General features: G+C 39.3%; 1 protein-coding gene across 10 annotated transcripts in view; it reads left to right on the top strand.

The window, feature by feature from the left end:
* PTPRM (protein tyrosine phosphatase receptor type M) overlaps window positions 1-18,743 on the top strand; it is a 982,826-nt gene that overhangs the window by 367,728 nt on the left and 596,355 nt on the right. For all 10 annotated transcript variants that reach the window (XM_077492471.1, XM_077492470.1, XM_077492475.1 and 7 more), the window contains exon 6: window positions 10,865-11,039. In XM_077492471.1, coding sequence (XP_077348597.1) covers window positions 10,865-11,039 — 175 coding nt within the window. The remainder of the gene's footprint in view (window positions 1-10,864; window positions 11,040-18,743) is intronic.

Raw genomic sequence — 18,743 nt, 5'->3', positions numbered from 1 at the left:
TGCTGTTCACACTGCTCTTAGCCCTTGTACACACGGTCGGACATTCTGAAGGAAAATGTCTGATTGGACTGTGTTGTCAGATAATCCAACTGTGTGTGGGATCCATCAGACTGTTTCCGTCAGAATATCCGAAGGACAAAGTTTTAGAGCTGGGCTATAAAATTTTTCGACAACATGATCCGTTCGGACTTTGTCCGATTGTGTGTAGAGAATTCCGATCGGACATAGTGCCAGGCATGCTCAGATCAAATTCCTAGACCAAAGCTATTGGCTACTAGCCTGAACGTAGTCCTGTCGTAACGAAATAACGTCATCATGTTACGTATGATCGGATTTTCTGACAACTTTGTCCGACCGCGTGTATGCAACACAAGTTTTGGACAAAATCCGTCGAACAAAATCCGACGGATTTTGTTGTCGGAATGTCCGACCGTGTGTACAAGGGCTTATACAAGCTGAAGCCCATGCGAAACAGGCCTAAGGCCCTGTTCAGACTGGCTTGAATAGCAGGAGTTTGAGGCGTGTTTTTGTTTCTCAAACTCCCAGTATAGCACACAGGGCTGCTTCACAAAAAGCCGCTCAAATGTGATTACAAAAAGCGGGAGGGAACATCCCCCCTCCCGTTGCCTTCTGCCGCTCTCCTGGGTTCTCCCATCCAATGGTCGGCTGGCCAAAGGGACGAACAAAGCCGATGCTTCATTCAGGCCTCGGATCTAGTAACCCAAAGGCGATGTCATGACATCACTTCCCAGATTTATGGCATCTTCAAGGCACCAGTTTTAAAAAATAGAAAGTATTCAAAAATGCAGATCTTGACATTTTGAATAGTGCAGAGGAGGGGTTTGGGGTGTTATAGACCCCCAATCCCTCCATAAAGTGTACCTGTCACTGCCTATTACTGTCACAAGGGATGTTTACATTCCTTATGACACCAATATCATTGATAAAAAAAAGTGTAAAAATATTTTTTTTAAATGTACAGAATATCGGCAGACAATATTGGCTATCGGCCTGAGAGGTTGCCGAAATATCGGTATCGTAAGCCCTAGTTTAGGCCGGGTTCACACTATTGCGAATTTGCAATAGTAGGAGAATGAAACCGTCTCTCTACAGCCACTGCAGCAAGGAATGGTAAGCTGTAATATTTTAAATTTTTTGATTTGGGTTTATATAAACTTAAAGGACTGATAGTCTAGATAAATATTTTTAAGTTTTACATTTATAATATAACAATGAGTTTTAAGAAATACTTCATATATTTGCATTGATAACTTGATAAAATGCCTTGTGAGAAAGGAGTAGTGGCTATACATTCTGGATTTGAAGATGATGTTTTAATCACAGGACATGCTCCTGGCTGCTTTATGGACATTACCAAGCAAGCTTCTAGGTTTCCTAGTACTTGTACTTGTTGCAGGCAATACAGACACTTCTGCTTTCAGCCACTTAATATATAGGATTTAAAGTCTACCCAAAAACTAAAATCCCTGCATCTACAGTCATCCACATTCTAACATTATCCTATCTAGCCTTGTAAAGACTAAATCAGCACATATCAGGTCCAACCTCCAGCAGTGGAAGCTCTGCAGAGGACACAACTGACAACGGCTGTGAAATGAATGGGAAGTGACGTCACCCATAGACTTACTATGGGGCTTCCGTTGTTGGCTGTGTCCTCTGCATCCGCCTCACAGCAAAGCCGCGACTGACAGTTCAGCATGGAATCGGGTCAAAGCAGCTGCAGAAAAGTATACTGATTTCTTTTTTGCAGGGTTAGATACGTTAGCGTTAGATTGTGGATATCTGTAGATGCAGGGATTTTAGTTTTAGGATGAATGTTCACTTTATAAAAAGTTAGTTCACCAACTTAGTAAATGAGATGAAATTGAGTTTTTTTTTTTTTTGCTGTCTTTGTCCCTGTTCAGAAGATTTCACCTCACTTTCTGTCCCTGATTTTGGAAATTTTGAGTTGTCAAGGAAACTTGGAAGAATAAGGGATAAAGCTTCAGTGGAGACACCTTTTTCCCATGATAACTTTTACAGGAGTGAATTTCCCTTCCTAGGAGTAGATCTCCTCTTACTGCCTTACTGCCTGTTGTCTCCCTCCGTTTGTAAGTAGAAGTTGTTTGTAAGTCGGAAGTTTGTAACCCCGGGGACTGCCATTGGATATTTGAAGTGAGGACACTGTCATTTTATTCACTAAGCTAAGGGAACATTCACATTGTAAAGTGAACATACATTTCACAAATTGAACATGCCCTTTCCTTTAGTAAATTGACCCCTGTGTCTTTTGAGATTAATTTCAAACACTGCTGTAACAAATATATCTAGAGATTTCCCATATTGTCTCATCAATGTGCAGAAAGACTCAATTGATTTTTCAGTACACTATATTTGCTACTGTACATCAGCAGGAGCACTGCCAACTGAGAAGTTTATATCGCAAGGGTTAAGTAAATTGTGCTTTGTAAGTGATCGTGTAGCTTTAAAGCATTGCATTATCTTAAATTGGGCAGGCTGTACTGGAATTAGATTATTTTCATGCAAATCAGACTTATAGCTACTTTTGTGCAGTCTGCTAAGTCCTAAGATCTTAACGCACGCGTAGGAATTTGTTAACGAAAAAAAAAAGTTATGCAGTTTCAGCAATACTTGTAACAATAATCATACTCTCATCATAATTTAAAGAAACTGAAACACCAAAAGCAGCATTTTCAGTAAGTATTGTATCAGTCCTTGGACAATGTAAAATTCTTCAGCTTTGTGCCTGCTGGTATATAGAAAGTCTGGGTCAATTGTCTTGTTACTGTCCAGCTGGATAGATTAAGAAACCATTCACTTTTCTATTACTCTGCATTATCTTACTTTGAGGAATGCTGTTTCTTAAATTATTACCTAGTCGATGCCACCAAAATGTTTAATGATGTCATCTGTTCTCAGAAGTAATTTGGTTGAATACATTTGTATAATTTCAATTGCACAATAATTTAATATCCTGGCCAAATGCATCCTCAGAGTTTAGCTCGGCATTTTGAAAATTGCAAACATTAAAAGCTCCAAATTCCCCAGTTGCTGACATATAAGTAAAAGCTGGTTATCAATTGTAACCTGAGGATTTACTTTTAGGATTATAGTCATTTTGATGATGAAATATGGCAAATGCTTAAGTCATAAACTTAATAATGTAAGTGGTTTAGAAGACAGGATTTCATCACATACAAAAAAAAAAAAGAATCAGAGAGTGGAGAAAGTGGACAGAGTGGATTACCAGATTTAGGATGATGGGGAGGCCTTGTTAAAGCCCAAGTTTTTTTTTTTCTTTTTTTTTCTTTTTTTTTTATCAAATCAGTGCAAGAGATGGTACTTACATTCAGGGAGAACTGTCCTTTATAGCTGCTGTATTAAGCCAGCCATGGATAGTTCGAATCTCGGCTGGTTCATCAGGGAATGGCTTATATATGAACAATCTATGGGCAGGCTAATTGCACCCAAGTCGACTCTTCGATTGATTTGGGCATAACCAGAATGTCAGATTTTTACATGCAATTACTGCCAGTGGCTATAGCAGATAGCAATTATCATAGTGTTCTTCTGGCAGGAATGGCTCCTCATACCCCACCACCAGGAGAACACAATAGCTCCATGGTAGGGATTTTCCCATTAACACTGACTGTGGTAATGGGAGAATTGCATCATGTATGGCCCCCTTTAGTTGAAATCTTCAGTCCTCTGTCTCACCCCACACCCCCCGCAGCAATTTTTTTCTGCGGGTATTAATACGGCCATGGGAATTATCATAGGCACACATCAAGAGTGCTAACTATGGCTCCCTTTCCTTCCCCCCTCCACCATTTATAGAAGCTGTACAGCTATAAATGGAAGAGGTAGACCTTTTATTCACCCATCCGTGTTTCATTCATAGAGCTTTTTGTTACTGGAAGCTATAGTACAGCTTCACTAAATGAAGGAGGGGGTGGAAAGAGCAGGCATAGTCGACATGCTTAATGAGTGCCTATGACAGGTCCTTTGTCCTATTTTTTTTTATTATTATTAAATTAAACTTTAAGGTTTTAAACAACAGTGCATTTAAAATGTACACATTATATTTATGCACATCTGTTCCCCTTTCTTTTGAAAGCAGCAGACCAAAAACTAGATCCCATGCCAAGAGAAGGGAAGTGACTCACATGTCAAAAGATATTTCTCTTCACCCACATATAAACAGGAAGTAAAGAAAAGGTGATTATTTTCTATTATTGAGAGGGGTGTTAAAAAATAAAAAAGCAAAAAAAATAAATAAAAACCTTGTTGGCTCAATAGTGTGTTTAGCACATGATTTACAGTACGTTGCTGCCTGCCCTTTATTGGTAAGCCAACAGGTCTGTATGTTGCCACAGAGACTTTGAGTGTAGTTGAAAGTTTCTCTTATGCCACGTACACACGACCAGACTTTTCAACATCAAAAGTCCGACGGAACAATTCTGGCAGACCATTCGATCGTGTGTGGGCTGCAGCGGACTTTTGATTTGCAAACGTCTGACAGACTTTAGAAATGGAACATGTTTCAAATTTTTCCGCCAGAACTCCGCCGGACCCAGTTCCTACCGAGAAATCCGCTCGTGTGTATGCTAGTCCGACGGACAAAAACCGACGCGAGGTCAGCTATTGGCTACTGGCTATGAACTTCCTTATTCTAGTCCAGTCGTACGTCATCAAGTTCAAATCCGTCGGACTTTGGTGTGATTGTGTGTGGCCAAGTCCGTCAGAACTCTGTCAGAACTCCGTCAGAACTCCGTTGAAAGTCTGTCGGACCTTGTCCCTCGAAAAGTCCGGTCGTGTGTACGTGGCATTAGCCATGTTTTAGCAAATGGCATGCTGTCTTTACATATTCTACTATACAACCTACCTCATTATTACATTGGTGTTTGTTCATATATTATGAGAGATACCATACCATAAGAGGGTTATAGATTTGTGTTGATGTAACTCATATGATTGGATTCCTTTATTTACCAATTCAAACATTGCTTGCAGTCTTTGTTTCCTGATTTTTATTGCCTGATGCTTCTCATTTGCTCTGCACTCTGTAAAATCTAAGTGGAATAGTAAATTGTAGCGATTGAAGTTTTAATTTTCTTTGTCTCTCGATCAGTTAATACAAAATTCTTGTTGTTACTATCGGCAAATGGGATTTTGCCTTTTCAGTGGTTTATGAATTATTAGCCTCAGTATAACTTTTTAGAAAAATAAAGTGAAATACGTCTCATGAATAAATATTATATAATTTAAAGAATAACAGCCCTAGCTGAAATTATATTTTTAGTTTTCTCTGTAAAGTGTTCCACTTAGGTGGTTACAATTCATTTCCATAACAATAGTCTCATTAGTTTTACATCCAGAATAAATCAAGACATTGTCCCTGTTACAGTTGGCATTCAGGTTTATTTTATTAATTCTTTTTCTAGCTCCCAGATTCTTTCAAATACCAAATTTTTTTTCAGAACTTAATCTAGTTATTGCTTGTTCATGTAGCTGTAAGCAGTTTTGTTTTACTTGTGGTTAGCAGAACAAGTTTTGCAGCCTTAATAACTATCTGGATATGTACATGATTGATGGCTTAAAATGTATCTTATCTTCATCTATGTTCTAACAATAAAATTTCAACTGACATGACCATCCAAGGGCATGCATAAATATAACAGATACATATGTTTCAAGTCAGAGATAAATGCCCTCAATGCATACATTCACTGTTGCAACCATTAAACAATCTCATCTTCCATAACTACCATTTAGAGTGCATACGGGTCTCTCTTGGGCCTAAAATTCTATTCCTATTCCTAGTCCTATTTATAAACTGCTTATTGTCTCTAGGATTAAAGAAAACTTTCTCAGCATTGTTTTATTATGTACATAGGGGCTAAAAACATGTATGATAGCATCTAGGGAGTATGGCTGGTTGAGTTAAGTATATGAAGAGAAGTATATGGATGTCTTGATACACCATAGAGTTTAAAACAGCATGTGGATAGGGGATATTACTGCGCTAACTCAATTAGTGAAGAAAAATGAACAGCTGCTACATAAGAATGTGACAAAAATTCAATGCAAAAGATCAGTGAAAAATGTAGCGCTAAAAATATAAAACAATAAACATTGAACAATATATCAAGTATTGTGTTTAAATAATAAAAACCTTGTGATAAAAATCAATCTCACATATAATGAATATAAAACAGAACATGTATATAATGAGTAGAAACACAGGTGAGAAAGTCCCAAAGGTAAAACAATCCTATGGTAAACATATATGGAATCGACCCTGAAATGTTGTTGCTCAGAAGTGGGGTACAAAGGCCTGAGCAGGCATGTAGAGCATTAGGGATAGTGTGTCCTCCACCCGTGATAAGGGGTATACACTCTTACTGGAAATAGTGGACTCAAATGAAAGCGACAATGAGTCAATCAAGCGAGGATAGCCCGATCAGCAGGTTTCCAAAAGTGGTAGCGGCTGTTTCTAACCCAGTAGAAGGGCCCTGGTGATGTCAGTAGACATCACCAGGGTCCTTCTACTGGGTAGGAACTAGCCGCTACCACTTTTGAGAGAAGTGAAGAATGTGAAATTTTTGATGACTCAATGTGATCTTTTTGGCTTTCCAATCTGGCTGCTTAACATCTGAGTTCCAGCCTCACGGTTACCTGCGCGTTCCCTGGATTCGTTCTTGGAGCTCTTTGGATTCCCTGGATTGTTTTGGAAATCTGCTGATCAGGCTATCCTCGCTTGATTGACTCGTAGCTGACATTTGAGTCCAATATTTCCGGAAAGAGTGTATACCCCTTATCTTGGGTAGAGGACACTATCCATGATGCTCTACATGCCTGCTGAGGTCTTTGTACCCCACTTTTGAGCAACAACTTTTCATGGTGGACTCTATATATGTTTACCATAGGATTGTATCACCTTTGGAACTTTCTCACCTGTGTTTCTACTCATTATATACATGTTCTGTTTTATATTCATTATATTGGAGATTGATTTTTATCACAAGGTTTTTATTATTTACACATAATACTTGATATATTGTTCAATGTTTATTGTTTTTTATTTTTATCGCTACATTTTTCACTGATCTTTTAAAACAGCATGCAATGCCAATATGAAGGGTCTATGGTGGGCATGATATTTTCTTGTAAAAACCCCCCCCAAAAAAAGTGTCAACTACAGACAGAGACATATAAGGGGTTGCTTTACTAAAACTGGAGAGTGCAAAATCTGGTGCACCTGGTCATGACAGCCACTCAGCTTCTAACTTCAGCTTGTTAAATTAAGCTTTGACAAAAAGTCTGGAAGCTGATTGGTTTCTTTGTGGAGCTGCATCAGATTTTGCGCTCTCTAGTTTTAGTAATACAACCCAAAGATATTGCCCCTGTACAATGCATTAAAACCTCATCTTAAATATGCAGTTTAGTTTTGGACCAGTTCACAAAAATATATTGAAAGTTTTTAATGGGAACCATATTAAAACATCAACATGTAATATATTTATGTGATCAGAGCGACAAAAAAAGATTGATTGGGTGTAGTTGTTATGGGCTACTTAGAATCCGTCTTTCAGACATGTTGATAAATGAGGCCTGATGCTGTTCGTGTGCTCATGAACCACTTCCAAAAATGCTGGAGTGGGTAGGTTCCTAGTGTGGCTTAGCAAACAATGAGAAAAATTTACTAAAACTGGAGCAGACAGAATCTGGGGCAGATGTGCATAGTCAACTGTTATCTTTCATTTTAAAAATCTTAACTGAATCAGTTAAAAACTGATTGGTCACTAAACTCAGTCTGCTCCCTTCTATTTGCTCCGAAGCTATTGTCACTTTCAGAGCAGTTACAGACAAATGCTTTATTAATACATATAGGGGGCTGTGATTCATGCATATCTTTGGATTAGAAATACAGATTAGAAAAGCAGTCTGAATCATATATTACATTACAGTCTTGTCTACTATTTCAGCATACTATACCTTGCAGAAGTCAAAATGTCTTAGGATAAGATACCTATTCACCTTATTTTCAGGCTACCTACATTTTTTTTCAAGTACAGAAAATAACTATTGATGCCCTTGCAAATTTTAAATCCTTAGAACAATCTGTTTACTGAACTTCGCTGTTGAAAACTTCCTGTGCCCTGAGCTGTAAACACACCACTGAGATCTTAAACAGTGTTATTAGCTTTTTTTTCAGTTATCTTCTGTGAACTACAAAAAACATTGTAATGGAACGTACCACACTCTGCTTGAGTGCTTCCGTCATATGCTGCTTCCTCCAGTCTGAAGATAGATATTATAGCCACATATTACAACCAAGAACTAGGCAGGACTTGTTTGGCTGCAAAGCTGGAGCACATTTATTTGAACAAACTAACACAGAATATATACACCACAGGATGACATTCTCCTCCTGATCATATTACCCTTACAATACAAACTGCACACAGGAATATAATTAGAACAACAGACATACTATAAATATTACGTTAATTAGCCACCTGGATGACTCTGAGGTTTCGTTCCAGGTCAGACTTGCCAACTTCTACAATACTGAATACAGTGTACTAGACATTGCACATTATTACAAGTATAAACACAACCCACAATGTTTTGTTTAGCAGACAGACAAACGGTGAGTTAATTAGCACAATTAACAATGGGTGAAAGACCCTTAGGAGGCCACCAGACCTACTTACAATAAACACATTATAGCAGGCAAACCCCAGACAGGTGGCTTGCTGATGACATCAACATCTGATGTGAGTCCCATAGTGTGGAGAAGTTAGCATGGCCCCCGGGCTTAGAGTCCCAGAGTCTTTGTGTCTTGGGCAGACATGGACTTTAATCCAAAGTAACAAGACCACTCCACGGATCCCCCCAGGCATACACCTTTCGAATAATAGTGTTCCCTTAAATGTTAGGGCACATAGTCAGTTGGTAAGAGGCTTTTGCCCAGTCCTCTCCAAAAGCCCCTGTCCCGGCTAGGTTTGTCACACATGTCTCTTCTATTTAATAGAAATGATGAGAAAGGGAGGTGTTTGTAGTCCAAATCAGGAGAGCATACTCAGAAGGCGAAAACAAAAGGGAAAAAATAATTAAATGCAACCTCTACTTTTGAGTGCTGTATGCTGTAATATAATGCATTTCTGTTTTTGGCTCACATCTTATTTTTATAGGTATTTTATATTATACTTACCTACTCTATGCAATGGTTTTGGACAGAGCAGACCCAATCCTACTTTTCTTGGGTCCCCCGCCAGAGTTCCTGGCTGCTGCCCCTGCCGCTTGCTATGGGGGCAGTCGTGCACAGGCACACTTTCAATCTTTCAATCCCTGCTCTGTCCATTGACACACAGAGCATGGCTCAGCCTCATACCCCCCCTCCCTGCTCACTGGCTGTGATTGATAACATTGGGCCAGGAGGGAGCCTCTGCTCTCATGCACAACTTTGGATTGAGACCTGCCTCGAGTAAGTATAAGTGGGGGGGGGGACTGGCAGGGCGCTTCAGGCAGAAGGTTTTTTTACCTTAATGCATAGAGTGCATTAAGATAGCAAAAAAACTTTCAGCCTTCACGACCACTTTACTGGAACAACCCATAGATAATTAGCTTCAGCCCTTATTACCTGTATTATTCTTGAATAGATAATACTGGTTCCATTCTTTCCTTAGGAGCAAACCATGCACCGATTTCTCCTAATACCAACACATTTTCTTTAAATAGGTAAAGTGCTGCTTATATTATTGTGTAAATAACTGATATATCTTATGCTGTTGGCACAGCATAAGGCAGGCATACCTATGTTAATAAGTTCTGCACTGCTCTGATAAAAGAAGTTACATCCCAGTTGGCCACTGGACAATGAAACTCTGATGGTGAAATGTATTTTTGCAGCTCCGGCTTTTTCTCCCTCTGGTGTCACTGACAGTGCTGAAGCTATCACAACATTCTTATGATCTAACGCCAATCTAAACTTGTCTGCTCTCGGCAGGTCTGCTGCCTGGTTGAGTTAGATAACTGCTGTATTCTAAAGATTCACATTATACTTTTTACGGTAATTCAGATATGAAATTAACAATAAATAAAGTTTTAAGAAAAAAATGCTGCTGTTAAATGGATTGTCAAATACAACTAAACATGTCAAACTAAATTTGTTACCTGGATTATGCGCACTTGTAAAATTATTAGCCATTGTTACAAAATATGTTTGAATGATGTATACAGTTACCATAGAAGGGCAAAAGAAATAAACTGTTATATCGTGACAGTTAGGATGGGTTTTTACCACTTCCGTACCGGGCCATTGTAAAATGATGACATCATTTGCCATCTTTGTCGCATTGGGGAGATTTACCTTTACTTCCTGTCCCATGGCCAAAAAAACAGACAGATGTTCTAATCCCTCTCCACTCTATCCAAAACAAAAAAAAAGTTTTGCCTTTCGTTAGACTTTACCTCCCCTGTCAGGATCCAAAGGATCCCCGAATTATAGAAGTCTCTTACTTGGTTCTTTCACACTGGGCATGTTGCATTTGGGGTGTGTAATGCATTATAAATAGTTTTCATATCACTGGACAGAGAGTGTCACAGTTAGCATCTTTTCTTTGAATTTTTATAAATCTGTCCCTCTTCTTCAGTGCATCGCCAGCTGGATGTCTGTAAAACAGGGCAAACATAATAACAACAAAGCAATCAATCAGCTATTCTTTCTTGAAACAACATCTGTTTCAGGGAACAGAAAAAATGAATATTCAGTGAGCAGTTATGGAAAAGAGAAAAATTGAATATACTTTTCTTCTCTCGTTTTTTGTCTTTCTAGGGTGCAAATGGAAGAGACGCTCCTTTAAAGGAGATTAAAGTGAATAATGATCGGAGATTTGTGGCCGTGTTTAATGTGGTGAACACAACAAAGAGGGATGCTGGCAATTACCGTTGTATGATCCGAACTGAAGGAGGAGTCGCAGTCTCAAACTATGCAGAATTGGTTGTTAAAGGTACCTCACCTTGCAGTGTATATGTTATATTTAGCTGTATCTTGTGAGCATTTGCTCTTAGAATACTTCACCTTGGAAGAGTACAGAAAAAGAGGCTTATTTGCGTTATAAAAAGTTAAGAACATGAGGAACGTTGCTTTTTTTGTAGAGATGAACCACTTGAGTAATATTCAGCTTCATCTCCCTCATACTGTTTTTTACATCTGCAAGAAAACAAATAAAATATTTTCCATTGGGAACAATGGAAGAGAAAGAACAGCAGTACAACAGCAATCATAAATGTAACAGTACTTTGAAAAAAAACATAATTTACATTTATCTATAGGAAGAGTTTCTGAGTGTCCCCAGTTACCCCAGAAAAATAAATTGAGATATTTAAAGTATACAGCATGCTGAATTATCTTCCTTTTATGTGTCTATAAATTATATATTTTTTTTATTTCCACTTAAATCTGAAAAGGTGTTGTTATTACTTCATATTTGTTAGACTGTGGAGACAGAAATTCTAACACGTTCTCCACAGTTAAAATAAAATGAAAATTCAACATTTGATGGTAAATATTTTAAAATCAATCACGGCTTACATATGCTTGCCTTTTATTTTTGGATCCACTGTTCTGTAGAAAGAAAAAATTTCAACAAAATACTGCTTTTATGAACTTTGGACAACAAGCTAGCCAACAAGCTCCCTATTACCCATAATGTTGTCTATGGCTTTTATGAACTTTGGACAACAAGCTAGCCAACAAGCTCCCTATTACACATAATGTTGTCTATGGCTTTTATGAACTTTGGACAACAAGCTAGCCAACAAGCTCCCTATTACACATAATGTTGTCTATGGCTTTTATGAACTTTGGACAACAAGCTAGCCAACAAGCTCCCTATTACACATAATGTTGTCTATGGCTTTTATGTGTTTTTCTTTAAATGACAGTTTAAGGGTAGGCAGCTACATTAAAAACAACACAATGGAAAATTAAAAAAGGACACCAACATAGTTGTATATTTGATCTGAAAAACTCAGGGACAATGGTGTTGTGGTAACTTCCCCAAAAAGTCAAACAACAGCCATAATATTATTTTTTATATCACCACGAAACAAAGGCCTTTTAAAATATGTTTGACATAACTCCATCAGTATCACCAGCAAAGCAACTTCATTATTAGCCCATTAAAGAGGATGAGAATGCTGCATTTCGACATTTCATCAATTGCCGCGTCACAAATGTTAATTCTAGATTGCAAACAGGAGTTTACAAGACCAAACTCTTCTGGGTCGTTCCTTGATTCTGATCATGCGTGTTTGTACATTCAACTTTTGTGTGACGATTCCTGCACTGACCATCCAAAAATCAGACGCTGAGCTGTTGTTCGTCAAAAATGTACTAGTCTTTTCATCCAGCTTTTGTCTGATGAAAAAGTGAAATCGGCTGTTGAAAGCACCGTACTAATTATCCAAAAATCAGCACAGCTGATCAGACAGCTCGTCATACGAATTTTCCCATATGATTTTCGTGTGTACCGGCCTTTTGTGTGCCTAGTGCGAAATCTTAAATTTCCTATACACATTACACGTGTGTTGTTCAATCTCCCTTAGCCCTTGTACACACGGTCGGAGATTCCGACAACCAAATTCGTCGGATTTTGTCCGTCGGTTTTTGTTCGACGGATCTTGTCCGAAACTGTTGCATACACACGGTCGGACAAAGTTGTCGGATAATCCGATCGTTCAGAACGTGATGACGTTATTTCGTTATGATGGGACTACGTTCAGGCTAGTAGCCAATAGCTTTGATGTAGGAATTTGATCTGAGCATGCGTGGCACTTGGTCCGATCGGAATTCTCTACACATGATCGGAGTATGTCCGATCGGAGCATTTTGTCGGGAAATATTTCCGGCAAGTTGGAAAATTTGGTCCGACGGATATTTCGACGGAAACAGTCCGATGCAGACCACACACAGTCGGAATATCCGACAAAACGCTCCGATCAGACACATTCCGTCGGAATCTCCGATCGTGTGTACAAGGGCTTAGATCTACCAAAACTATATATTGTTTGGGCCTACCTAAACCATTCATTATTTTTTTTTTTTATTATTCAATTAAATCAAGCCAGTCCATGTTCTACAAAGCTGCTTGTAGATCTAATGGGGGTTGTACAGTGAGAGTGCTTTGTATACAATAATACGTGAAATCTCAAAAAAAACTGTGATATTAAGCAGCAAGCATAAAAGTTTAACTTTTTTTTTACAGAACTTGAGCCTAAATTTGTAAATTTGTAGCCTATATTTTTATAAACAAGAAATGCTGTGCTAAAATTGGTTGTATAAATACAATTATAGTATAAAAAAACAATTATTAAAACAATCTTCAAAAACAGTAATAAAAAACACTGCCTAATCTATATGTGCAAATTGTATCAAGTGCTCAAGTGTGAATGTGACTGACAGTCTTAAATTCTTTCCAACACACAAAAGCCCACAAATCCATGATAACCCCACAAAACAACAGTCTCCAAAACCATAGATCCTTAATTTTTTAGTGCCTTCCACAAGTGATGCAACCAAGTTTTATGTTTGTGTTCCACTGAGTATTTCCACAACCCCTACCCAGATAGCAAGGATAACTTTCCACAAATGTGTGGCAGTGTTAACCTGCAGTACATTTTCACTGGCAAGTTGAACACTTGCACAGCACTTAAGGCACAAGTTCTAGTTGATACTTTTCCAATTTGTAGCAAATTTGTGTGGCAAGTCTCTAGCAAGAGCTAAGTTGCAGTGGTGAGTCTACAGCAAGAGCTCCGCAAGTCATAGTGACCCCTGTGGTGGGGTGACTATTACACAATCTAACTGAGGACAGCAGGCTGTGTCTGTGTTCATTCTCCATAGCAGAGCGGACACAGACCTGTTATCTGCCTGCTCAGCAGGATCAGCGGACATATCCACTTGATGGAGTCCGCCCTGTCTGAAAGGGGCCTTTCAGGTAACATTACTTTTTATATACAAAGTTCACGGTGCATATAAATTATATACAGTGCATAATGCTATATGTATAGACCAATTGAACCATTACCACATTCCCTGAATATTCAGTAAAAAAAAACATAATCACAGTACTAACGAGATTACAAAGGTACCTCAATTGTCTTATCACTTACTGTACATTACTGGTGGTATTGTGAGTGATAAGACAATTCAGGTACCTTTAAACCTTATTAGTATTGTAATTACGTTTTCTTTTTCATGTATTCTGGCATGCAATTCATGAGTATCAGAGGGCCCTGCTAGGCACACATATAAAAAGAGAGGCAATACTGTTTGGTTTTCACTTTATGTTTAATGCCTTTTATAATATGAATTCCTACTAATTGCACAGCTACTGTAATCACCTTTATTCTTGTGTCAATTGAAACAATAAAATTGCTTCAACCCTTTCCCACTAATCCAGAACTAAAACAAAATGTGCCTGGAATTCAACAATTTTAAGTAGAACTTTAATCAAAAAAAATAAAAAAAATAATAGCCCATTAAAGATTAACTGAAGGCAAAGGTTTTTTTTTTTTTTTGTTTTTTTTGGATAGCGTAAGGGAGAGTTAACATCCCCATCAGTTTGTTTATTTTTTTTATTTGCCATTTGGGTTCCATTGGGGAGACTTTCCATCACTTCCTATCCCATAGCCAAAACAGGAACTGAGAACAGGAAATCCCTGAGGTGGGGGTAATCTAAGTGTATTACCAGGGTCACCAGAAATAATGTCCCCCTTGGAAGGTTTCTCCTCTATTAGTGTTCAGATGTTAACCCAAAATGTGAGATTTTCATTTACTCTCACATTTGTTAATAAAGGTAAACATGACAAATGGAGATGGTAATTTGCCCTAAACAGAGGCACAGTCAGCAATAAAAATGACAGATGTTCTAATCCATTGCCACTCTAATCAAAACTAAAAAACAAAAAGGTTTAGCCTGTAGTTAGACCTTTAACCACTTCCGTCAAATGACGGCTGTGTGGCGCTGCTCACATTCTGGGTGGACGTCATATGACGGCCCTCCAGAACGACCGCTCTCGCACGCCCATGGGGGGCACACATCACGGCAATTGGTGGTGCGATGTTTCAGTCTGACAAACCTCTACACTGATCTCGATAAAAAGAGCCTCTGGCGGAGGCTCTTTACCACGTGATCTGCTGTGGCCAATCATGACTGATCACGATGTAAACAGGAAGAGCCGATCTGACTGACACGAGTAGAGGAGAGCCAATTGGCTGCCACGTATCAGTGCCCAGCAGTCCCCATTAGTGCCCCCTATCAGTGCCCAGCAGTGCTGCCTATCAGTGCCACCCATAAGTACCCATCAGTGCAGCCTTTCAGTGCCCATCAGTGTCGCCTATCAATGCCCGTCAGTGCCACCCATGAGCGCCCGTCGGTGCCACCTATCAATGCCCATCAGTGCTGCATATCAGTGCCACCCATCAGTGCTTGTCAGTGCCCATCAGTGCCATCTCATTGGTGCCACCTCATCAGTGCCTGTTGGTGTTGCCCATCAGTGAAGATCTTTTTTTATTTGTTTAGCAAAAAATTAAATACGCAGGGGTGATCAAATGCCACCAAAATAAAGCTGTATTCGTGGGAACAAAATTATAAGAATTCTGTTTGGGTACAGTGTAGCATGACCACGCAATTATTTAAACAGCGACAGCGCTTAAAGCTGAAAATTGGCTTGGGCAGAAAGTGGGTGTAAGTGCCCTGCATTGAAGTTATTAAGAACAAAAAAAAAATCAGCTCTTGTGCCTAAAGCAACCACAATCCAAAGTTGTGGCCCTCAATACTTTGTGCCAGTAGTCTTCAGTGTGATAGCCAGCATTATTAAGCCCATTCCTCTGAGCCCAGGTGGTCCAGGACCTGGACATTGAAATGAGAAGTAACACAGTGATAAGTTCATATCTCTTTCATTATACTTTCCTCTCCTATCCACCTGGTTCTTGTCAGCACATGAACTGATTGTCAAAAGACTGATACCAAAAATGCATTTAATTGTTTATTAATGATTACATAGCTGCATTAATTGGTGTTATTTATATCTGTCTAGCATTCAGCTTTAAGTTAGATTGCAGGTTTAATTTAACACAAGAGTAATGTGGCAGGAGTACTTCTGACGGACATTCAGTATCTATAAAAACGATTCTTCAGAAAAATGCAGTGTCGCGTGGTGCAAAGCTGATAGAGACATATTCACACACATGTAAGGCTGTGATCGCTGCAAAGTAGAGCTGCTAAATACTAACTTAAAGTGGATGTATTCTTATGCATTCAGTTATTTTCTGTTATTTTGTCATTTATTTAAATCACTTTGCAGACGTGTTTTAACTTAAAAAAAAAAAAAAAAAAAAAGAATTAAATCAACCAAGATTTAGTGTTGTATGAGGAAAAAAACACAAAACTTTTAATGGGGCTCCAATGGGCAATGTATACCTTCTGTATGATTGTACTCGACAGTGGCGTAGCAGGGGTTGTCAGCACCCAAGGCAAGGCAAGTAATTTGCGCCCCCTAACCTGCGGACTTTTAGCACTCCCCGAGTCCCTTCCAATACAATAGTACTGACCTACCTGATTCCTATACTGACCACTACACTAACCTACTTGATTTCAACACTGACCAACCTGATGCCTTTACTGACCATTACACACTACACTGACTGCTATACTATATTGTCCACTACACTGAGAACTACACTGACCACTATACTGAGAACTATACTGACCACTATAGTGACCACTACACTGACCACTATACTATACTGACCACTACACTGACCACTATACTGTCCTCTACACTACACTGACAACTATATTGTCCACTATGCTGTCCACTACACTACACTATACTGACCACTACACTGAGAAATACACTGTCCACTACACTACACTGAGAACTGCAATACACTGTCCACTATATTGTCCACTCCACTAGACTGTCCACTATGCTGACCAACATACTACACTGGCCACTATACTACACTACACTGACCACCATACTACACTACGCTGACGCTCTCCCCCCCCCCCCCCCCCAAGCCAGTAACAGTCTCACGAGGGAATCTCACTCTCACTCAACTTCTTGTCTGGCCTGCATCAGTCTGGAGGATAGGAGGAGAAGACAGCGGGGCTCACATTGCTTCTCTCCCCTGTGCTCTAGTTGCCATGTTCAGTGTCCGGCGCAGCGCACTGTGATTGGGCATATGGGGGGGTCATGTGTGGAGGCGGGACTTCAAGAGCGATCGCGGACAGGCCAGCCCTACGCCTCACATGACCCCCATACGCCCAATCACAGGGCGCTGGACACTGAACATAGTGTCCGGAGCGTGGGGAACACAGGAATTTAAAATTAGGAGGCAGCAGTGACGCATATTGGCGCCCCCCTAAATGTCGTGCCCGGGGCCACGGCACCCCCCACACTATGCCACTGGTACTCGGTGCATTAAGGGGTATGTTTAACAAAAATATATTCATTCTGTGCAAATGACAAAAACAATATCATTGGGCTGTTTTCTCTCCAGGATGAATGTTTTTCATTTATACAGATTAAAGCATTGGTACTCAATCTGCGGACCCCCAGCTGTTGCAGAACTGAAAGTTTCATCATGCCTCTGCCTATGGGAGTCATGCTTGTAACTGTCAGCCTTGCAATGCATCATGGGACTTGTAATTCCACAGCAGCTTGAGGGTCACAGGGTAAAGAGGAAGTAAACTCTCCCACTCTGATGCTTCTTTTCATTTAGTCCATTATAATAATTTATTATCAAACTTTAGCCAGTGTAATCCAGCCCAGGGGTTAGGCAGCGCCATCTTAAGTATTTTTTTTCTGAGTCCACAGTGGAGTGTATTTCTGCCCTTACATTGAGCACTTCCTGTACTGTTAACCAAGCATCCTTCTCAGTCCAACATTTCTGCTTCCCTGTTCATAGCTGACTTGTTTTATTTCATAGTATTTACTTGTGCCAATTGCCTAATGTTTGCCTTTGTCAGTATTATCAGCTTCAACTGATAAGACTCCAGTAATGGTCATGTTTACACTGCATGTGAGGTCACATGGTCACATGGTGTGTAGGAGGAAGCTCTGAATGATTCTGCAGCCTCCTGGGAGTTCAATGTTGTGTGCCATAGGAAGTCCTGATAACAGATAGACAAGCACATAGAGAGTGTGCCGTAAATCAGAGGAGATCTGGACATGCTCAGTGACATCATTATAAAGAACAAAAAGGATTACAACAATACTAAGCAAGTAAGGATATATCTACAAGCAGTGTTCATTAGGGTTTTTTATACTGATTTACATGGGACAAAGTTTTGGGGAAGAGTTTACATCTACTTTAGGCACCCATGGATTAGAGTGAATCAGAAAACTACTCCATCGTAGCCACTAGATGGAGCTGGAAATCAAAGTAAATAAAGATGAATTTCCTATGATCCTCAGCTCCATCTGTTGGCCATAATAGAATATATTCTTAATTCACTTTTTACTGCATGAATGCAAAATATTCAACATTCTACATATTCACTTCAACAGAAATTTGCAGTATGCCTTTATCTATTTAGGAACCTTCTGGCTTTATAGATATGCATCCTAGACAATGTAATACTTTGTCTTGACTAGCATATTCAGAGTACCAATTATTCTTTTAGAAATTACTTTCTTGTTTT

The sequence above is a fragment of the Lithobates pipiens genome, unplaced genomic scaffold (genome assembly GCF_037356315.1).
Source record: "Lithobates pipiens isolate NorthernLeopardFrog02 unplaced genomic scaffold, aLitPip1_a1.2 Scaffold_19, whole genome shotgun sequence".
NCBI lineage: Eukaryota > Metazoa > Chordata > Amphibia > Anura > Ranidae > Lithobates > Lithobates pipiens.
Note: the sequence above shows the minus strand (reverse complement) of the source record. Positions and strands in the feature narration are given on the sequence as shown.